At 41.9% G+C, this 24,273-nt stretch overlaps 1 protein-coding gene across 1 annotated transcript in view; it reads right to left on the bottom strand.

The window, feature by feature from the left end:
* Positions 1–18,838, bottom strand: part of STK32A (serine/threonine kinase 32A) — a 133,152-nt gene extending 114,314 nt beyond the window's left edge. The window contains exons 1-2 of the mRNA XM_049649439.1: positions 18,662–18,838; positions 14,396–14,543 (exon numbers count right to left, since the gene is read on the bottom strand). Coding sequence (XP_049505396.1) covers positions 14,396–14,447 — 52 coding nt within the window. The 5' untranslated portion in view covers positions 14,448–14,543; positions 18,662–18,838. The remainder of the gene's footprint in view (positions 1–14,395; positions 14,544–18,661) is intronic.
* Between the last annotated feature and the right edge of the window lie 5,435 nt (positions 18,839–24,273).

Here is a 24,273-nt window from a genome sequence, read left to right as displayed (position 1 = left end):
TATACTAAATTACACTTTAAAGAAATCAACAAATTTTATGAAACTGGGATAAGCTACTCATGATGTAAGTGAAAATGAAGGTACAGAACTATATAGTACATCATCCCAAATATATCAGAAGTAAGAAAGACAAGACTATACAATGTATTCATTCATTCGACAGGGAGGTACTGAGTATATAAAAGTGAACAAAACAGACAAAAATCCCTGTCCTCATGAAGTTTGTGTGTGTGTGTGTGTGTGTGTGTGTGTTTTAAGTGAGAGGAAAAAACAATTAAGAAAGCAAATAAGTCAATAAGAAGTCTGAAGGAAAGTGTAGTGGCCAAGAGGAATTGAGGGATACTAGAAAGGATGCAGGATGGAGATTGCCAAGGGAAAGTCCCCCAAAATATTAGCAGTGGTTATCAATGGGCTGAGGCATTGTGGGTAATTTTTTCTTCCTAATTTTATTTTCCAAGATTTCTGTGCCTCAGATGTGCTAATTTTATAGCTATAAAACTCACTATTAAACATACATTTCCTAAGAATAGCTGCAGTTAAATTCATCTACCTTTATAGAAGATAATCCCCACAAACTGTTAACCATGAGGATTATTGGGACCATAGTCTTGAGTGTAAACCCACCAAGAAAAGGAAGCAAACCAGTTCTAGGTCCCAATTAGGAACATGGGAATTAAACAAATTCTTCCTAATGCTTAACCAAGCCTTAGTTTAGAATATTTTTCCTGGTAATTGGGGCACCTGGGTGGCTCAGTCGGTTGAGCGTCCGACTTTGGCTCAGGTCATGATCTCACAGTTTGTGAGTTTGAGCCCCACATCGGGCTCTGTGCCGATAGCTCAGAGCCTGGAGCCTGCTTTGGATTCTGTGTCTCCTCCTCTCTCTGCCCCTCCCCCACTTGGGCTCTGTCTCTCTATCAAAAATAAATAAATGTAAAAAAAAATTTAGAATATTTTTCCTAGTAACTTATGCATACCCTGGACAGAAAATGCAGAAGTTATCAAAGTGGCAGGGACTTCAATATTTTGTAAAAGTAAGTCAAAATTATCCCTCAAGGTGTCAAACAAATTAGGTTGATATAAAAACGTTGAAGAATGAGTGATGATGATGGTGAAATGTATAGCGAAAGGCATGAATGTTATTGCAGTTTTTGTCTTTGATGGAGGAAGATGAGAAAAGCTCAGGAGTGGTGATGAACTGCAATAATTAATTCCAGATGAGAAAAGGTGTAACATACGGAACCCCTAACCATTCCGTAACCATGTCATCTAAGGGGTCAGCATGGGAGTTACAGCAGAAGCGAAGACAGATGTCACTGAGAAATGCAGTGATTCCGCTCTGTGAGAGCAGGATGCAGCAGTAGTAGATGCATTATGGACATTTGATTTTTTTTTTTTATTAAAAAGCAGCCCCCATCTTTACTTATTTGATTTTATACATTCATTCTGATTGGGCGTCCTAAGTGGATATTTGTAACTGAACAAATTAGACTGGCTTGACATCAAGATTCAGAATCTAGGGGCTCCTCCTGGTTGGCTCAATCAGTACAGCATGTGACTCTTGATCTCAGGGTTGTGAGTTCAAGCCCCACACTGGGCCTATAGCATACTGAAGGAAAAAAAAAAAAAAAGATTCAGGATCTAGCCACGTGGCTATCTGATTTCAGGACAGTGGTTTAATTATCCTGTGCCTCAGTGCAGCCATGGGTAAACTGCACCCTGATCCAGTGATAAAGTGCATTATGGTTGCTGGTCTCCACTGTTGCTCCTAACGAGAATGTCACTGGTTGCTGAGCATGTTTCGCATCACTTGCTTCCACAACGAACTCTATGACACACTCAGTATCTGGATGGGAGGATGGGATGAGTGAGAGTCCAGGAGAGAGTTTCAGGCTGGCCACCTCCCAGAAAAACCACCAGCCTGGGACAATGACGGCCACACCATGCCCCATCTGGGTATGTCACGAAGGTGCTCACCCCCACCATGTCCTCATCAACACCCAAACTTCTGTCATAGATGGAGGGTGGCAGGGATGAGGGCATCACGGGGATCGACCGACCTAGAGCACTTCCTAGGGAGGGAGCAGCATGTGAGCCAAGTCTCCAAATCCCCATGGTATGATCCATTGTCCCATCAGACCTCACAAATACAAATTCAGAGATAGAGTTAGTAAGAGTTTAGAGATGGCAACTGCAGGGCATTAGAGCCCAAGTGTGCCACTTGGATGCAGCCAGCCCTGGTAACTGCTCACATGATCTCCTAATTTCTTCCCCTTATATTGGTAGACAGCTTAGACTTGGAGCCTCAGTCTAGTATCTCCTCTTAAAAAAATATTTCTGCCTTAACATCATATCCTGCTTCAGCTATTGGCTCATTGCTCTGCTCCCCTTTAGACAAACTTGTTGAAAGACTTGATGACACTTTCTTTGTCTATATCCTCACCTCTCATACACCCCAGCTCCCCAGAGTCTGCCTACTGCCTGCCTGTCCCTACCAAACAGCTGTTGCCTACGTCCCCAGTCTCCTCCTGGTTGCCTGATACCACAGGTATTTCTTACTTTCCTCAACCCGACATTCACCAGACCATTCAACAGAAGTAGGTACTCCCTCTTTCTTGAAATACCCTTCTCTCTTATTTAAAAAAAAATTTTCTTTAATGCCTAGTTTTGAGAGAGACAGACAGAGAGAAAGGGAGACACAGAATCCGAAGCAGGCTCCAGGCTCTGAGTTGTCAGCACAGAGCCCAATGCTGGGCTCAAACTCATGGACCGTGAGATCCTGACCTGGACCGAAGTCGGATCCTTAACCAACTGAGCCACCCAGGTGCCAGGAATTACTCTTCTGTCTTAAATTTCAGAACAAATGGTTTTTCATTCCTCACTAGCTCCTGCTTCTCATTTTTCTTAGCTGGATAGCTTTCCTCTGCCTGACTCTCAGTAATGGGATTCCTCTCTTCTTTTCTTTCCACCCTCTCCCAGTCCAGACTCATCAGTCCCCAGAGAACTAGGAACCACATCTTGAGATTGCTAGGCCAGACTTTCCCACTCACCTCTGACTGCTCAGTCCCAGTGTCCTACCTAACATCACCATTTAGTCTCCCGTCACTTTATGCACACAGACAAGAGCTTTTTTCCCCCCCTAAAAGTGTTTATTAATTTACTTTTGAAAGAGAGGGGGAGGGAGAGAGAGAGAGAGAGAGAGCGCGAGAGCAGGGGAGGAGCATGGAGAGAGGGAGAGAGAATCCCAAGCAGGCTCCGTGCTGTCAGCGCAGAGCCCAGCTCAACACGGGGCTCAATCTCATGAACCTTAGATCATGACCTGAGCTGAAAGCATGAGTCAGACACTTAACCGACCGAGCCACCCAAGCACCCCCAGACAAGAACTCCTGACTATGCCTAAGCATGTACCAATGGCTCAGTGCCCTACCTTCACTTCAGCAGTGTCCTAGCCATCTTCCTGCCTACTTACATGAACACCTAGAATTTGTTATTTTGTTCTTCCCTCTTATTCCACATTCAAACCATCAGTGAGTCTCAATTATTTTATATGGAAAATAAATGTTGAATAAATTCGCAGCTTTCCATCTACGTTCCCACTCTGCTGGCCCCAGGTATCCTTATCTTTCACTGAAAAATCCTTGTCCTAATTAAAATAGGTTATTTGGGTTTTTTTTTTTTTTTCATTTTAGCCGTGTAAGTTATCTACATAGAACTTACTGACAATTATAATCATACATTTGAATTTCACAGAAAATCCTATCACCCTAAAAAGACATTAGAGGAGAAAAGAAAACCAACACTGGGTAGCTTTTATTTATTTATTTGCCACGTAAGAACATTTAAAACCTCGTGATTATGATAATGGTATTAATAAGATTTATTGAATGACTACTGTGTGGCAGGCATTACGCCAAATACTCTTTATGGATAATCTCTTTTTATTCCCACAAAAATTGTATGAGGCAGATATAATTTATTAGCCCCCGTTTACAGATAAGAACACAGGATTGGAGAGGCAAGTCATTTCAGTGTGACTTGTGAAAAGAGTCTCACTGTGAAAAAAGTTCTATTTCTAAAATCCTTAAATACTAAACACACACAAGAAAGAATGTAATCTTATAATTGAATTTTTTTTTTTTAATTTGAGAGAGAGATGTAGCGTGTGAGCATATGAATGGGGCAGAGGTGGGGAGAGAGAGAAAGAATCTTAAGCAGGCTCCACACTCAGCCCGGAGCCCACTGCGGGGCTGGATCCCACTGTGGGGCTGGATCCCACAACCCTGGGATCACAACCTGAGCTGAAATCAAGAATCTGACACTTGGGCACCTGGGTGGCTCAGCTGGTTAAGCATCTGACTTCGGCTCAGGTCATGATCTCATAGCTTTCAAGTTTAAGCTCCATGGTGGGCTTTGTGCTGGTAGCTCAGGGACTGGAGCCTGCTTCAGATTCTCTCTCTCTCTCTCTCTCTCTCTCTCTCTACCACCCCCCCCCCCCCACTCATGCTCTGTCTCTTAAAAATAAATTAAAAAAATTTTTAAAGAGTCTGACACTCAACTGACTGAGCCACCCAGGCACCCCAGAACTGAGATTTTTAATAGTATTCGCTTTATGAGAAGTTTACTACACGGCCCCCATTTTTCTCCCTTTACCACAGATAAAGAAAAGCACTGCCATAGGTTGGCATTTATCCACAGAGGGTGTCTGGGAGTCACTGGGTTAGCCTGTAATTCTCTGACACCATGAAACTAGTTAAAGTTGAAGGACAGCTCTAGAGCATATCACTTGTGATCCCCTGATGAAAAGTTACTTAGCGGGCTCACTAGCCCTTTATCATCCCAAATGGTTGGCAGCAAATGGTTGCCACTAATACATGTGGAGCTTGGCAGGTTCTTTAAGGATATTTGAACTTTCTCCAGAGAAGCAGCCTCCAAGGCCAATTGATGGCATCTGTTTGCATAGTCAGCACTTCCTTTTTATGAAACTCTGTGCCCAGGGAGTCTGGGATTTACTGACACCCATTACTGGTGCCAAAACCAAGCAATGGGCACCAACAGCTTCTTTTCCTGCTGCCTGAACCCCAATTCATGAATATGCTCGGAAGTCAAAAATATGTTGGCTATTTCCTTAGAACAAGTTGGAAAGTAGAACGGTGGGGTAGAATGGGGGTGATCAATTGTTAGATGCCCCCTAGCTGAATACATGTCCCTAGTAGAAAATAAATTCTACTTAGTGTTATTTCAGATGAATTACAGACTGGTACCCATTTATGTGAACCCAGTCTGTATGGCTATCAGATAATGTATATTATAAGAGTAATATATTTTATCCACTAAAACAGTAGATTTATTGGCCCAAGTATTTCCATTGGTGCACGATGACCAACCAGAAGAGAGATGGTGAAGAATGGCTTTAAGCATCAACAGAGAACAGATATCAATATCCTTGCCTGGCCTCTCAGCTTAAGGCTAGAGGGCTGTAGGTGGATACTGGGGGGTCCCCAGCATATATGAATATATGTCTGCCAGATGCTTTGGATTAGGGGTTAGCATAATATGGCCTGCAGGCCAAATCCAACCCACCATCTATTTACATGGCTCATAAGCTAAGAATGGCTTTTGTATTTTTAAATGCTTAGAAAAAAAATAAAAAGAATATTTTGTGACAAGTGAAAATCATGTGAAATTCAAATTACAGGGCCCATAAATAAAATTTTACTGGAAGGGAGCCACCTTCATTTGTTTTCTCATTATCTGTGGCTACTTTCATGCTACAATGGCAGAGTTGAGTAGTTATGACAGAGACTGTGTGAACTGCAAAGTGCAAAATATTTACTATTTGGCCCATCACACAAAAAGTATGCCAACCCCTACGTGAAGTAATTCTCAGAAATAAAAAATACAGGCTACTCGAGCATAAAACAAGGTTAACATGACTTATTTTACTGTAAAGAGGACTCTAGAAAGGAAAGAAGAAATAGTGTAAGAGGAAGAAAATAAAGCATGTGCTGCTCTATTGAATTCAAAATCTGTCACCATAAATTTTTTCAGTTTTTCCACCATAGAAACAGGGCTCCCTGTCCTAATGTAACAAGAATATCATTAAATTATTGGCTTTTTTGTGTCCATTTCCAGATGAAATTTCCATGACTGGTCACATAGCCATGTGTGGTTGAAGCCCCTATATAATTCATAGAACCTGAATTGGTGAATTGATGACTACCACTGGTTACTTTAATTGAATAGGCATCTGCCAGGCCATACAGCAGATGCCGGATGCTCCTTCACTGCCTTGGTCATTAAAGACATTAGGCTTGGAGAAAAAAAAAGGCATTAGGCTTGGAGTTCACATGGTCTGAACACTGAAGCCAGCTTACAGATTTAGTTTTCAAACCTAGGTAGATGCAAGAAGAAAACTAAAAATGTCTATAACTTTGGATAACGTAAAAAGTTAGTCTACTTTGAGTGTTGCTTAATACTAAGTAATTCCTCCACCACAATTTATTCATAAGACACTTTGAGCTAAAATATTCTTTACTTTAAAAGAGGAACAGGGGCGCCTGGGTGGCTCTGTTGGTTAAGCGTCTGACATCGGCTCAGGTCATGATCTCACGGTTTGTGAGTTCGAGCCCCGCGTCGGGCTCTGTGCTGACAGCTCAGAGCCTGGAGCCTGCTTCAGATTATGCGTCTCCCTCTCTCTCTGCTCCTTCTCCACTTGTGCGCGCACTCACTCTCTCTCTCTCAAAAATAAATGTAAAAAAAAAAAAAAAAGCAATAAAGAAGAAATGAACTATCTCCAAATCTCATTCCTACTTGGACCAGAAACATCCACCATCCCAGAGCTAAACAAAGCTACCTCATGTTTAACTCATTGACCTGAGTAAACCTGAATTGTGTTACATGAAGAACTCAGGATGAGTAAACCTTACAGAACATAATCACTCTTCAGCCATAGAGATTTCACATATCATCGTCTGCTGCCATTAAACCAAGGGAGGAAATCAATGGCCAGAAATCATGTTTCCAAAAGACAAAAGAGTAGATAGGATCATGACCTTTCACTTCCCAAATTGACATCCACAGAATATTATGTGTCACAACATATTAAAAGATTTTCTACAAAATAATTTCATTTTGAATTAAGTTTAAAAAATATAATAATACTGAGATTTCATTATTGTAGGACTTTTCAGAGTCTTTAACATGCCCATAAGCATTGTGAATCTCTGAAGGCCTGATGTAACTTGGCTACATTTGTTTGAGTGGATCCTCTCAAACATGTATTCATAACTCACCACTCAGTAAACATGCAAATTGGAAGCACTAGCTCCATCTTGGAGGTCTTTTTTCTTGCTAATTTCTCCCTTACTCTTTTTTTTTTAAGTTTATTTATTTATTTTTAGAGAGGGAGAAGGAGGGGGGGTGGCAGAGAGAAAGAATCTCAAGCAGGCTCCACACTGTCAGCTCGGAGCCCAACGCTGGTCTTGAACTCAAGAACTGTGAGATCATGACCGAAGCTGAAATCAAGAGTCAGATGCTTAAGCCAGTGAGCCACCTAGGCTCCCCTCTCCCTGACTCTTCCAATGTCTTGGAATGGGGGAAATAAAGCCCTCATAAGTGCCTGTTCTTACAAACTGTTGGAGCCGAGGTTATTTATGACAAATGCTTTAACTAAAGGTTAGACTGTCCAAGATGCCTTTATGTTTTTAAGAAGCCAATTCTCACTAGAGAAATTTTCCTTCTACTTTCCCAGTCATTTTGATACAAAATAGTAAATAATGTAAGACAACACCCACGTTTGAGAGGGGGAAGTCTGAAATTCATTTGCCTATCCAATTGGGCACAGAACGCAATGCATAGACATTACAATAACAAAGGAGATTTTCATAGTCCTTCTTGCTGGAATCAATTCAGTAACCTCCCATTTCTTTTGGATTGCAAATCTGTGGTCAATTTTTTTGGCCCAACATTTTGAAGGACCCACTGCCTCTGCCACCAAAGAAGATGTAGGAAAACCGGAACCAGTCACATATCCTAGGAGACCAGTGTTGCCAACTGAAAGTAGAACACTGAGTTTTCAGCAAGTCCTAAGAAGAATGCAATAATTTGGCTTTCCCTGCAAACTCAGGGCACTGATGAACTCTTTGAAGCAGCTTTTAATCTAAAGCCAACTTTTCTTAGTTACAGCACTGCAGAAGAAAGTGGTCTCCCAGCTTCACTAACCAATTTCATCACCTCTGCATTCTTTGTACATGCTTAGAAACACATACTACTTACAATGATTGCAAGACCCTCTTCTGTTGCCTAGACTCTGATTAGAAACCAGTCTACTTTCTCCTGTTGTTAAAGAGTTCCTTTTTCTAAATCACCTTGAAAACCTCAACGATTGGACTTTTCAAATGTTAGTATTTTTAATAAAATAAACAAGCAAAAAAACCCCAAGAAACAAAACCTGAAACAAACAAAACAAAAACCACTGTATTCAGAGGAAACAAAACAGATTTAAAGAAAAAGAGGTTATGAACATTAAAAAGTATCACCTGCAAACTTCTTAACTTTCAGAAAAGTTACCATGTCTTTTTGTATCGTTAATTATTTCTCAGAGTTTCCATATAGTAGTTGGGGGGGGGTGGGAAGGGGGACATTTGCCACTGTGTCTGTTGGTCAAATGGGATTACTTAAGTAACTTTGGGTTTAAATCAGAAAAAGTAATTGATTTTTCAGCCGATTGAGTTTTTGATTTTGCCTTAAATTAAAAGACAATCACCCCAGGGGAGGGATGAAAGAGAAACCAGAGGAGATTATGTTTTTTGTGAAGTCAGTAATTTAGCTTCTTTTTAAAGGACTTTTATATAGGTTTTCACAATATCCGTAAAATCTGCCATTATGTCAGTCCAATTGCATTGACAAAATTATGAATAGGTCGTATTCACTATGGCATCTACACAGAGCTGCATTTAATCAATTTTGGTTCTTTCAGAGGCGGAAGTACCGTAAAGAGCTCATGCTAAGTGCCTCTGTGTTAATATATAATAGTATAACTAGCATCAATCAGGTACTTACTTTATATGAGACACCTCACTAAGTGTTTTACTTGCATTATTTTATTGTAACCTGACAATGACCCCAATGAAGGATCCCCAATCATTACTTACATTTTACATATGAAGAAACTGAGGTTTCCAAGGGTTCATTAACTTGAAGAATAGAAGGGTTTGTTTTTTTTTTCCCCCCACATGAATTCACTAATAATTATTTAGGTTTGGGGACTTTTTTCCATGGTATTTCAAGTCCCCTTAGAACACTTTATAATTAGTCAAACTGACTCTTGTGTTTGATGATGGGCAATCAGACCACATCTCCTTTGAGTTTTCTCATAGAAACACCTAGAATGCTAGTCTGTGGCACTGCTGAGATTTAAACCTTGTAAATGTCCTTCCACCAGTGGAGCCCATGCTTTCTCCCACTATGCCAGGTGGCCTCCTCTCACAAAATGCAAAACATAATTAGGTGGATGCCAATGTAGTGCTTCCTCTAAAATTAAAGAATTACCGTATGACCCAGCAATTCCACTGCTAAGTACATACCTGGAAGAATTGAAAACAGGGGCTCAAACAGATATTTGTACACCTATGTAAATAGCAGTGTCAGTTATAATAGTCAAAGGCAGAAAAAAGCAAATGTCCATTGACAAAACAAAAATGAACAAAATGTGATATATACATGCCATGGAATATTATTCAGCCTTCAAAAGGAATGGAATTCTGATAAATGCTGGAATATGGATAAACCTTGAAAACATGATGCTAAGTGAAATAAGCCAGACACAAAAGGACAAATCATATATGGTCCCACTTATATAAGGTACCTAGAATAGTCAAATTCTTAGAGACATAAAGTAGAATGATGGCTGCCAAGGACTGGGGTACTGGGGGATCAGGGTAGAGGAGAAGGGGTGTTACTGTTTAATGGCTACCAGATTTCAGTTTGTGGAGATGAAAAAATTCTCCAGATAGCTGATGGTGATGGTTGCCCAAAAATGTGAATATACTTAATGTTACTAACTATACATTTAAAAATAGTTAAAATGGTACATATTTTATTTTAAATAATTTTTTTGATGTTTATTGATTTTTGAGAGAGACAGAGACAGAGCTTGAGCTGGGGAGGAGCAGAGAGGGAAGGAGACACAGAATCCAAAGCAGGCTCCAGGCTCTGAACTGTCAGCACAGAGCCCGATATGGGGCTCAAACCCATGAACAGTGAGATCATGACCTGAGCTGAAGTCGAAGTCGGATGCTTAACTGACTGAGCCACCCAGGTGTTCCATTATTATGCATATTTTAAAACCAAAAAAGAAGTTAGGGCTTAGATTTGCATCAAATATAAACGGTGGGCCACAAAACAAAACAAAAAAATAGTACAATTTGAGATCTACTTTGAGGAATGAGATAAGCAGGTTTTATGCTATTCAGCAGCACTAGAAACCTTGTACTTTGTCTTCACAAAACAAAGATCAACATAAATAACTAATAGAATGATTCTCTCAAGATCACCATCATATGGAGCAACATGAAATACAAAGTGTCAGGACGAATTCCAGCAAGAACAGCTTATTTCAGTGGACAGGATCTCAGGTAACATCTGAGTCCTTCATTACCTTCAGAGTGAACCAAAACACTTCAGCAGGAGAAATCTTGAAATATTATTTGGGAAAACTGATTCGAATTTTCTTCTCAAATCTATACATTGGAACAGCAAACACTTTGAAGGAAATATTAAGCACTTTTTCATTGCAGATTGGGATTCTTTGACGCAGTATTTTTAAAATAATTAAATTGGCTCATTTAAGTGCCCTACATTCTGGCCCAGTTTGATTATTTACGTAAAAATCAGGAGAAAAAAAATGAGGTAGGCATGAATGTTCTTTGATTAGTCAGTGCTTTTTGTTGTTTTTCTTTTCTGGTCAGAAGCTTTATAGCAGTCAAATAAAATTTTATCTTGTGCTCAGTATAGAGCTATGAAAAGAGCCAAATCGAATTTATAGGATTTACTGATAAAAACAAAAATAAAAAGCTAAATGCTCAGAATGTCCTACTTTCCCTCCCAATAGTCAGTGTCTTAAAAACAAACAAGTGAATATGGCAATTAAATACAGTCCCTTTGCATTACATAAAAAACTCCTGCTCATCAGAATGTTAGGATATAGGCAACTATTCACTTCTGATTTTGTCATTATTTGGACCCTGGACTTGGTTTTCCTGTGCTTGAATTATTCTTCTCATGTCATTGCATGAGTGTCTTCTTCTCATCTTTCAGGCTTCACCTCAGATGTCACCTCCTCAGAAAGGCCAACCCTGACCACGCTCTATCTCAGGTGGTCTCTCCACCATCATCCGGTCCCTCTCTGTAGGATCACTGAGTCATTCCCTTGGTGGTGCTTTAACACTGTCTCCAGTTATCTGGTTTATGTGTTTGTTTCATTGTTGGCCTTCCCCCATTAGACCATGAGCTCCACAAGGGCAAGGGCCATCCTGATCCCTGCTCTTTTCCTCCTGTCCAGCAGTGACAGGCTCGTCACAGGTGGATCTGCCCATCCATTTCTGCCTTGCAACTGTGTGTATAAACAGACTCAGAGCCTCACCCCTAGGGAGGCTATGCTCAGCTCTTCTTTTTATGGGGCTGGAGGCTGGACAACTAAAAGGTGGTGGCCTACAGGGGGCTAAGAAGGACCTGCTTGCTCCTTAGGCCTAACTTTACCCCAATTTACTTACACAAGAGTCCCCTGCAGGTACTTAGAAAGTGGTACCTTATTTCCCATTTGCCTCAGTCTTTTGGGTCTCTAGATTTCTTGGGAACCCCGTGAAAAGAAAGGCTGGGTCAAGTGAGGAAAATTTAGAGATCTCTGTATTTTCTCATTATAATGCTATCCTAATACCTTGAAGTGACACACATCCCTCCAAGTGACAAACGTGAATCTAGCCTCTCTTTCCTACTCTCTGTGGCCTCCTGCATAACATAGGGAACACAGTGAACTAAACAATTGAAATCTAAGCCTACTTGTCTTTTCATTTCAGAGATGGAAAAATCAAGTAACATCACAGGTCTTTAGATTTTCACCCTAACTACTTGATACAGCAAAGCAAGGCCACAGAAATAAGCATGGGAAAATGTTGAAGACCATTTTCTAAGTGTATAAACAAGGGTTTCCATGCAACACTTTGTATAGTTAGTAAGGATGAACCTGTCAGTCAATAGCGAGTGGCTGGGAACGGGGCATCCTGAGCAGTCAGTTATTTGTTTAAAAGAGTCCTTCCAGGCACACCTGGGTGGCTGAGTCAGTTAAGCATCTGACTCTTGATTTCAGCTCAGGTCATGATCTCAGGATTCAGGAGATGGAGCCCCGCATCATCACGCTCTGCACTGACAGTGCAGAACCTGCTTTGGATTCTCTCTCTCCACCTCACGTGCGCACACACACTCTCTCTCTCAGAATAAATAAATAAACAGTACAAAAATAAATAAAAAAAAATAAAAGGGTCCATCCACAGACTCAAAAATTGAGATTGTAGCAGGCTTCTCGTTGTCCCCTGACTATGGCAAACAGCTAGTTCACCCCTTCTTTTGTAACAAAACAGAACTTATTTTTACCTATTTCTTTTCTTTTTTTTTTTTAATTTAAATTCAAGATTGTTAACATACAGCGTAGTACAGGTTTCAGGAGTAGAATGGGTAGTCTTCATCACTTACATAGAACACCCAGTGTTCATCCCAAGTGTGCTCCTTAATGCCCATCACCTGTTTAGCCCATGCCTCCACCCCTCTAGCAACTCCCAGTTCAGAACTTATTTTTAGAAGGTTCATGGGCACATAAGGTAACAAACTAAACTTCCCATTGTAACTTGTTACCCTTGTAACTCGGTTCACGCATGTACATCAAAGCAATCGGCAGCGGCCAGATCACCCGCTTCAAAGGAGTGGGATCAGTCTCCCGCCTTTACCCCTTCCCTCTGGCTGCAATGTGGATGTGGTGGGGAGCTGTCCCTAGGCAGGAGGGTGAGAGTGGCACTCGAGGGAAAGGAAGGTAAGGAAAGAAGCAGGCTTGTTGGAGCCGATGCCATTCATAGCCCTCTGGAGCCATGCAACACCTGCGTTATTATGCCTGTGTTGTTCCATGAGAAAGAAAAACGTGTCCATCTTGTTTAAGCCACTATTATTTGTGGTTTCTGTTTCAGCAAACAAACTTACTTTCTAACACAATAAATTCTCCTTGCTGACTTAGATGCCGCTTCATCATTTTTGCCAAGTGGCTTTAGGATTTCAAAACTAAACTTTTTGAGTTAAAAATGACCTCCAAGTTTACTCTATCCTCTCATTTTATTGATGAGGAAATTGAAGACAGAGTGAGTAAATAAACTTCTCGAACCTCACAGGTAGCTCGGAGTAGGACCGGCACTCAGAACTCCTGAATTTCAGTTCACTGTTCTTATCCTTTGTTGTCTAATTAGTAGAAACTCCCTCCCTCTGAGAGGCCTGGACAGCTTACTAGCTGGGACCCAGGACTGCCTTTTTTCCAGCTGACCTATAAGTAGCTGCCACCATGCATATACAGACAAGGCTGTCTAGTCTAGGAAGGGAGAGTGACAGGGGGTGGCCCGTGCCCTCTTCTGGCATGTCTCACCGTGGGATGACAGAAGAATCAGGAAAACCCTTGCTTTCATTTCTTTTCTCGCTAAGTCCGACCTTGAAAGTGACCCTTTTCTCCAATAAAACTGATTGATTTTCCTCCGACCTAGCACTGTGAAATTTGCCTAGGACACTGAAGCATGCCCATTAGAAGCTCAGAAGACACCTACTTACATGACTCCACTCTATAATATTATGAGTATCGATTATCATTCAGATGCAATTTGGTAATATAAGAAATTTTCCATAACAACTAGCAGTAGGGGTAACTTCAGCTGTTAAGGAAACCACATAGACAACAACAAATCATTTAATTTCAAGGTCTCCTACCCACCAGGTGCCCAACCACAGCTCCCTTTGGACAAAGGATATTGGTATAGTCATAATCAAGAAAACTGCCCACGGTCTCATAGAAAGTAGAAGATAAAATCTGGCTATTAGCTTATAAGATCCTTGGGCTTACTCTTGTACTTCTCTCTCTCTCTCTTTTTTTTTTTAATGTGTGATTTACTTTTATAAGGTTCATGGGCACATAAGATAACAAACTAAACTTCCCATTGTAACTTGTTACCTTTGGAACTCGGTTCGCGCATGTACACCAAAGCAATCAGCTTTGCTGTGTAAATTTACACTGTGATTTATTTATGAAGCAAGGTGTTTATATTTGAATTCTGCAAAATTGTATATTTTATTACAGTTATCACATATTTCTTACCATCCTCATTTTCATCAAACACTGGTGGTTTGCTTGAGGTGTTGGCTCCCATGGTCAAATATGCCCAGACCTGAAGCCTCCAGTCACACTATCCTGACAGAAACATTCATTTTCACTCCAAAGAGGTCTGGAAGCCTGAGCTCGATACCTGGGAGAGAAAAAGAAATGGTATCCTTATAATATGGTGTGCTCTAGGAACGCTGAGCACAGAACTGTGGCTGCAGTATTAGTCTAATCTGTATCCCTACATCAGAACTTTTTGTGATTGAAAAATGATACTTTCACAAGTAACAGAACATTAGGCCTCTGGGAGAACCCACCACATGGCCTCATCAGTAGTGGTCCCAGACTTACAAAGACCAAAGAGAGCAACATGTTTCCCTAAGTATGAAAACAAGTTTAAAACGTGGTCAGCCACACTTTATTTAACAAGTCCCAAAATAAAAAAAATAAAATTTTATTGTGACTCTGCACATTTTTGAGAAAATATATTGGTTCAAAATTGCTCTTTTGATGTTTGATCAACAACTTTAATATTTTTGGTCATGAAAATAGATTCCCCACCTTTTTCCTCCTACCCTGGAAAGTACTACAATGTAAAAAGAACAAGGTCTGAGTTTAGGCTTTATCACACCAGCAAATTGCTAAATTTCACTAAACGTGATTTTTATCCCCTTCCCCTGAACTTGAAGATAATGATGGTCCCCTCCTCAAAGGCAAATTAAATGTGATTTGAGACAGTATGTAAAAAAGTATTTCACAGTGGAAGTGTTCCATGATTGTTGGCCCCTCTGAAGTTCAAAGGATATATGTAAGAGCCAAAGGTCCTGAAAAAATGTACATTTGAGGCTTTGTTCACTTTCAAAATTTTCCCTGAAATTGGTAAGGAGAGGCAGCATCCACAGTTCTGGTTATTTTCTTTCTTTTTTTTTTTTTTCTTTAATTTTTTTAACATTTATTCACTTTTGAGAGAGCACATGCAGTGGGAGGGGCAGAGAGAGAGGGAGACACAGAATCCAAAGCAGGCTCCAGGCTCTGAGCTGTCAGCACAGAGCCCAATGTGGGGCTCAAACCCACAAACCATGAGGTCATGAGCTTAGCTGAAGTCGGACCCTCAACCGCCTGAGCCCCCCAGGTGCCCCACAGTTCTGGTTCTGAAACCGAAACTACTAATGGCTGGTTACTTGATCTCTTGTCTCTAAAATGGAAGAAACAACAGGGCACCTGGGTGGCTCAGTCGTTTAAGCGCCCAACTTTGCTCAGGTCATGATTTCACAGTTCTTGGGTTCAAGCCCTGCGTCAGGCTCTGTGCTGACAGCTCAGAGCCTGGAACCTGCTTCGGATTCTGTGTCTCCCTCTCTCTGCCCCTCACCCACTCACATTCTGTCTCTCAAAAATAAATAAACATCGAAAAAAATTTAAAATGGAAGAACCAACAGGGCCTTCCTCAGGAATTACAAGCTCACATGCCTACAAGAGCCAGGCAGGAATGCAGGTGACTGCCCTTCACCAGGGGGAAGACATCAGTGCCTGGTGGGGACCCTGGTGACCCGGAGAACCCAGGCTCCCTCTAGAAGAAGTCATCGCTCTCAGATCTAAAATTTTGTCACCAAGCGGAAACATGAGCCCAGGGGACAGATTTTCAGCTCTGCCAAAAATAAAGGGTAAAGATCCAGGTTTTGTACAAACAATATTTAAAAATTCATTTTAGCTGTGTATGCCTGAGCAAACCTCATGCATGGGACAAACACGACTCATAGGATATAGTTAATGAGACAATATCTGTAAGGCAATTCACACAATGCCTGGCACATAATTTACAAAGAATAGAATACTATTTTTAATAGTAGCTATATTTCCTTATACATTATTTTTTCGATACTGTATCGAAATCCACCTATTGATGGATTTCCTCTTGAACTTGTTACACAAGACAAAAATGCAGATTAGAGACAGAATTGAGGAAAGTGTCCCAAGCAAACCTGGGCGAAGGATGAGTTACTGAAAAAAACTTGCGAAGCTCCTAAGCAAGTCGAGAAGTAAAGCTCATTTTCCCATTAGGAAAATGTAAGTAAAGCCTTCATTTGGAAGGCAGACTCATTAAGGAAATGCTACTTTTCATACTAAAAGCCAACTGCTGGCAAAGTGCCTTATGGACTTTAAAAAGAATCATTAAATGGAGAGCAAAGAAAGAGTCAGCAATTAGGAAGCAACCAATTAAATGGTATGGGAGGGGGAAGGTGGTAACAGGTGGCTGGAACAAGCCCAGGGGGATTATTGACATCAGGAAGACAGAAAGACCTCCACTCTATATCTACGCTAAAAAAAAAATAAAGGGCTTTTAATTTCAGTACAAAAGGGGGTGAGGAAAAAGCAAGTGGGATGCCCTTAGTGTTTCACTGTGGGCCAGGCAGAAACGAATGGGGTGCTCTGTGTTTTATTATTGCATTTAGAGCCCAGAATAAGCGGGGAATTGTGTGAGGGCTGAACCAGGGATCACATTAGAGAGACTTGGTCCTAAAGAGAACATTGATTTTAATGAACTGAGATTCTTCACACCATAGACTGGGATCACATTGTCTTTTATTTTGTGCGTAAAACCTCAGGACACAGAATTTTCACACCATACCCCAAATCCTGTCATTCTTATATTTTTCTATATTCCTCAGGCTTTTCTCAAGTAGCCCGTGTTCCTGTAGCATAAGATGTACCAAGCATTGACCTTGCAAGTTGTCAAGACAGAGAAAGAGAGAGAAATATTATCACAATTTGCCACCATTCAGAGTTCCACCCTGATGTGCAGACAATTCGGTTCACCAAATATCCAGTGATTTTTAGCAGGAAGGAAATCTGTCAACAGGAAACCACTTTTACATATGTTTGGGGAAGGGGGAGGTATATGTTGTGGTTTCTCCATTGTACCTCATGTAGCCAATCCAGTTCAGAACTGTCTTTGCCTTTTTCTCCCCAGGGGGATAACCAACTTAGGTAACTTTCCCTCATATCCAGTTAGAAATAAACTGTCTGGCAGGAAAATGAAGGCACATCTTTCGCATTCTGCGGCATAGGGCCCAGAAGGGTTATAGGACTCTCTTCTGCCAAATCCACACCCATCCTGACCTCCTGGAACTAAGTCTGCAGGGCTACAGAGTATCATTTCAAGATGTCAAGAGGACAGTGATCACCCGTGGAAATGAACACCCTAAACATACCAACTATAAGAGAAAGAGCAATATGTCTTACAAGAACACAGGAGAAATTTCAGATTCTACCCTCACCTGCCCAGTCCTCAGATTATTAACTGCAGACTCATTCTCTAAAGCCAATGTTTGACCCCTCGCCTCTACTTTTGGGGGCTGTCAATCCGTGAGCTTTTCTAAGGAGTTAGGGCCACCTAGGTAAAGACGCCAGAAAGTTGCCACTTTGATGGGACTGTTTAGGTTCAGTGTCACAGCACGTGCATAGAACTTACTTTGTTTGCATTTGAAAAACAGAACTTAAACTGGGAAACATACAGAAAAAAGGAAAGAAAGAAAATATCATGAAAACCACCACTCTGCTCTATTGTTTATATTTCAATATTCATCAAAAATTACAGGTAAACATTATTTCCACCTTAACCCTCATGCAAAATTAATTCCCCTTTCATTCTTCCTGAAGGCAGAAACGATGGCAAATCCTGTATATGTTTCACAGTCCTCTTTCCGTGATTTTACAGTATGACGTGTGTTTTAAAGTAAGTCATATAAATGACATTGTGGTCTACATTGCGTCTTACTGTGACCATTGACATTTACAGCTCTCTGATTTAGGCATGCTGATCTCTGAAGCTCTGATTTCTGCTTTTTAAGCGCTGCATAGCAGTCCATGGTGTGAATACACCACACTTTATTTATCTGTGTAAAAATGTTCAAATCCTTCCGCTTTGGGGGAAAACATCCTTGTGGAGATGAAGCCAACCATCGAAAGCAGTTTTTGCTTGTTTAGAAGCTGAATAAGAGAAGCAGTCAGAAACACCTCCCGCAGTCACCTCGACCCAGCATACATTTACTGAAGTCTGACTGGGTCTGGCCCTGGGTCAGTGAGAGGCTGGGGAACCAGGTGGGGCCACAAAACAATCGATCCTAGCCCTATGTGCTGGTGGTGGGTTATCCTGACCGCCCGCCTTTGTCTCATTTCTCTTCCCCTCTAACTTCCCAGCTTCCCAACAGTGCCCTTAGTCTGCAGGTCTATTTAAAAGAAAGAAATATCCAGACCACTACTCACCTAGATCTTGGTTCTCTCTTCTCTCCTTCAAGAAGCTGGGACGTCCGCCCGGGGAGTGGGGGCTAGCAGAGGGACTCCCAGAACCGCAGAGAGCGCAAGAGAGCCAGGAAGGGCGCCTACCTGTCTGGGCGCGGGAGGCTGCGGGCGCGGGGCTGCGCGGGGCTGCGCGGGGCTGGCCGGGGGCGGGCGGCACCTGCGGCTGCCGGGGCTCCGAGCGCCACCCGAGCGCGCGGCTCCTCTGGGAGGGGCCGAGGGCGGGGAGCGGCCAGCCCGAGGGCGTCCCCTTGTCTCCGCCCTCCCCAGAAACCGCCGGGCAGTCGCCTGGGAGAGGAGCAGTCCCCTGGGGTCCGTGCGTCGCCGGGGGAGGGCGAGACGGGGGACAGCGCCGCGGGCGCGGCTCCGAGCCGGCGGCCGGGATCCCGAGGCGCCTTGGCAAGGTCCAGAGCCGGCTGGCCGCGGAGCGCGCCCCAACTTCCCGGACCGAGGCCTGAAGTGACCCCCCCCCTCCCCTCCGAGACACCCGCGCAGCGCCACCGAGGAAGGGGTGGGAGGGGATGGCGGGGGTGGGGGGAGCGGGTACGGGCCTGCAGCCCGGGATGGTAAGACTTTCTCCAGTATTGTGGGAAAACCAAGAGAGGATTGAGAATTTCATAGGATCCGACAGGGAGGATCTTTTGATTATGGTCTAGCAGATATCGTCCTTCACTGCTGGGAAACTGAGGCACGAAGAAGGAAAATACTTGCCAAGTGTAACATACAAAAAACGAGAGAACCTCTTCCAGACCTAGGTCTCCTGGCTCCCAGTCCCTCATTTTCCCCCTGCATTTTTTTCAATGCTCCACCTCTGCCTGTGGAGGTGGGGCAGGAGACAGAGGCACAGAGATGAAGGCAATCTTGCTGGAAGTTTCTATGTTCTCTTCCCTTGCTGCTCTCTGTACGTCCCCTTTGTAATAATCGACACGGTCAAAATAACTTGTTTTTTCCACCAACCCAAGAGTCACACACACTAAGACACCAGAGAATTGGTACACAGGTCACTCTTGGACCCGAAGAGGGTATGTGATCATAGGCAGTTGAGGAGCAGGGCAGAAATGGAGGGTGTAGGTCTAGTCTGGGGGGGTGCGGTGGGGACAGCTTCTCTTCAGCTCCAGCATTTCCCTGCCATGTGGAAATGCCAGCTCAGTGTTGCCAAATATTCAGATTTTAAAAGAGAAGCTAGAAACGAGAACTTCTGTGTGAAATCTCCCATTATTTAAAAACATTGGCAAGTCTAAGAAATGTTAAAAAAACTGTGTTGGTCAAACAAAACGCATCTGTGGCTGAAATGTTTTTTTTCCAGACTCCTGTTTTGATCTATCTAGATGTAGAGTTGCAGAGTGTGGAAACCATTTTGGCTTTGTTCACGATGTTTAGTTACAGCTCCTGGAATGGTGTCTGCAGCATCTCTAAATATATCTGCTGAAATTTTTGGACAAGTCAGTGGTCACCTTATGGTCAAGAGCCCCATAGTTTACTCATGAAACAAAGATTTCGGAGAAGCTATGTTGTATTATAAGCTACCCCACTTTCTCTTCTCGCTCTTATCTCAGCCATTGGCTACATTCTACCCTAGTTAGTAATTTGAAACTTGGAATAACCTTGAACTTCAACTGACCTATTCTGTCATGTGCATTTGGCATCTGGAGGAAGGGATTTGCCCAAAGCTGCACAGTGAGTTAGTGGTAGAACCAGGTAGAGACTTACCTTCTGTTGCCGACACCTTATAAAGAAACTGGGAGAGGATCAAATGCTATAAATGAACATTTAATGTGGAATTGGAGCTGAATTCCAAAAGAGGGCAACCAGGTTCAAAAAAAAAAATCGAATTTTTAAGGAATTCAATTTTTGGAGAGGGTGTTCTTGTTAAGGCAAAATCAGGCACCCAGCTGAAGACACACTGCTTTTGTGTAACGTCTGGTAGTTTAAAAAACCCTTGGGTTATCTTCGTGGCATTAGAGATTCACTACAGATTTGTTAGACTGGTGTTATCTACCTTATCTCCTCCCAGGAGATAATGGTAACTGTTGTATCACTGAGAAAACTGAAATTGCCAGAAAACAGGCTGAGACTACAACTGAAGCCTCTGGATACCTCTTCACTTCAGTAGTATAAAGGGCTTGGAGTCAGGCAGCCTTTTATCCAAAAGCCAGCTCCACTGCATAATTTTCTGAGATATTAGACAAGTCACTTAGAGGCCCTGAGCCCCTGTTTACCAATTTCAGTAAAGGGGGATAATGGGCATTCATATCAGCTGTGATTGGTGGAGTATTAAATGAGATAATGTATACGTTACTGCCCTTAACATGGTGCTAGGCAGCAAAGAATAAGCCCTTAGAGTGTGGTAACTGTTAAGATTGTCCTTTAAAAATTTTTTTATTTATTTTGAGAGAGAGAGAGAGAGCATGCAAGCCAGGAAGGGGCAGAGAGGGCACTGTCAGCATAGAGCCTGATCTGGGGCTCGAACTCACAAACCATGAGATCATGGCCTGAGCTGAAATCAAGAGTCAGATGCCTAACTGACTGAGCCACCCAGGTGCCCCCCATTAAGATTGTCATTTTAATTAGCAGACTGGTAGGTTCTTCCCCAGAACTTCTCAGATCTGTCCTATAAATCTTTCTTCTGTTGGTATAGTCACTTTTGCTTAAAATAAAACTACTAATCAGTCCTAATATATTTAGTCACGCTTCGCATATGGTAGGTTTTGTACAGAAATCGTGATTCTCTTTACTATCTCAGATGCACTCTATCAAATGCAGACCTGTTTCAAAGAGCTGATTGTGTGTTAATCCTTTATTTATTCAGTTGTTTATTCTCTCTCAAACATAACTGTGGGAGACACTGGGGAGGCTTCCACACCAAGAGGTTACTTGGGAAACAACCAGGCCAGATACTTCTGACAATCTCTGGAGCCCCCCAGTGGAGAGGAGAATTAAGGGAAAAGGAAACCAGTGACAAAGTTTTGTCCTAGTAGATAACCGGAATAAACAGGTAACTAAAATTAAAAAATATATATATTTATATAAATATAAATATATATCTCCAAGTAGATAATCAGAATTATATATATAATATATATAATATATATATTACATATATATATAACATATATAATATATATATATAACATATATATATATAACACATATATAAAATATATCATGGCTTATAACATAAACGCCGATACAACACCATGCCAGCTACATCCATTCTTGGCTTCAAGTTGTCCACTGGGTTCAACTGCATTTGGAATAAAGTGACACTCTTTACTCCAGCAGACAAGGCCTTATACTATCCATTCCCTGCCAATTTGTCCAGCTTCATTGAGAATCACCATTCCTTTACACATTCCAGTCTGGCCACGCTGGCTTTGTGCTCTTTGGTGATCATGCTGAGTTTGTCTGTACCCCAGGCCATTTGAATGAGCTTTCTTTATGCATTAACATGGTTCTGGACTTTTCACCACTCAGCTGTCAGCTCACTTTTCTTTCTTTCTTCCTTCCTTCCTTTCTTTCTTTCTTTCTCCCTCTCTTTCTTTCTTTTTTTAATTTTTTAATGTTTATTTATTTATTTTTTTAATTTTTTTTAAATGTTTTTATTTATTTTTGAGACAGAGAGAGAGACAGAGCATGAGCAGGGGAGGGGCAGGGAGGGAGACACAGAATCTGAAGTAGGCTCCAGGCTCTGAGCTGTCAGCACAGAGCCCAACGCAGGGCTCAAACTCCCGAATCATGAGATCATGACCTGAGCTGAAGTTGGACGCTTAACCAACTGAGCCACCCAGGTGCCCCTTAATGTTTATTTTTAAGAGAGCATGAGTGAGGGAGAGGTAGATAGAGGGAGACACAGAATCCAAAGCAGGCCCAACGCGGGGCTTGAATCCACAAACCATGAAATCATGACCTGAGCCAAAGTTGGAAGCTTAACTAACTGAGCCACCCAGACACCCCTCACTTTTCTTTAGCTCAGATAGAACTTCCCTCAACTTCTCACCTGAAGTTGTTTCCCCAACACTTCCCCATTCTCCCCTACACATTCACATTTCTTCTATCTCACCACTCACCATGAACTAGAAGTAATTTGTTTATGCAACTTCTTTGCTATGTTTTGCCCAATGAATACAGGCTCCACGAAGGCAGGAATGACATCTATTTTATTCACTATTATATAAAGTGATGAACCAGCCTTTGGTACATAGAATGCATTTAATTAAATAAATAATGTTTCTCTTTTTCCATCGTTCTTTGCATTTCTTAGTGCAGGAGGGAAGTACATAGCACTTAAATACAAAGAAGATACAATAGATCTCGAAGTGACAAATATTCCTGTGACATAAACAGGCCTTTACTGGGCTGTTTAAAAGGTGAAAGGCAGGTGAGAAATGATGGCTGGACATGAGGATTTTGTGGAAACATGTTGAGTGGAAACATGAGTACAGCCTGAGATTGATGGATGCCCCAATGGGAGCCATTGGAGAGCAGTAACTGAGTCTGCTCTGCTTGGAGGCACCAGAAGCTTTAGTAACATTTGATCTGTGTCTTGAAGGATGAACAGATGGTTAGAGAGCAAGGCAGTCCAGATCTGGAGACTAAAGGCATAGAAAAGCATAATATTTGGAGAGAAATATCAAAGGTTTGGTGGAACTGGAGCATAAGGAGGTAGTGGGAGTGAGAGAGGATGGAAGAAAAGATCTGAAGAACCAACTATACTATGGAAAATAGCTTCAGGGTTAAACATGATGGCAATGGGAAGCTCTCAGATGTGTGAGCCAGGGAAGTGGATCTCATTAGAGCAGAGGTTCAGTAACATTGCTCCGTCGTCTCCACATATGACGAAGCTTTATTTTCTCTGGGTCTGATACGCAAATTATTCTGTTACTGAGAAGGTGAGTTCTCTCTTGTAACAAGAAAATTTGTGGGGCGCCTGGGCGGCTCAGTCGGCTGAGCGTCCGACTTCAGCTCAGGTCATGATCTCACAGTTCATGGATTCAAGCCCCATGTCGGGCTCTGTGCTGACAGCTCAGAGCATGGAGCCTGCTTTGGATTCTGTGTCTCCCTCTCTCTCTGCCCCTCCCCTACTTTCTCTCTCTCTCTCTCTCTCTCTCTCTCTCTCTCTCAAAATTAAATAAACATTAAAAATTTTTAAATTAAAAAAAAAGAAAATTCTTCTTAGTTGTAAAACAAATAATCAGATCCTAGTACAGTGTCTCATATTTAGTGAGTTCCCAAGTATTTGTTGAATTCAAGTCACTGCTCACTTTTACTTGGTTTGTCCACTCTTCTACTCACACACTTGTACTACATGCCATAACCTCCTGAATCTTTCTCTTAGACATTATCTTAAGAAAGACTCTCTCTTTTTCAATTTCATTGGATGACACATATTTACAGTGTCCAAACTGCCTTTACAAGTTCTGTAAACTCAAGTTCATGATTTCTGTAATAACCTGTTCTTGCAGTGTTTATCATGTGTCTACAGTGGGAATAGCACCATTCCAGGAGACACAAGGATAAATCAGCCCATCCCTTCTCTGGAGGTGCAAGTGTTGTAGCGAGTGAGCAGTATGTGCCACACT

Source organism: Panthera uncia, assembly GCF_023721935.1.
Source record: "Panthera uncia isolate 11264 chromosome A1 unlocalized genomic scaffold, Puncia_PCG_1.0 HiC_scaffold_17, whole genome shotgun sequence".
Taxonomy (NCBI): Eukaryota; Metazoa; Chordata; class Mammalia; order Carnivora; family Felidae; genus Panthera; species Panthera uncia.
This window is presented reverse-complemented; position numbering and strand designations above follow the sequence as displayed.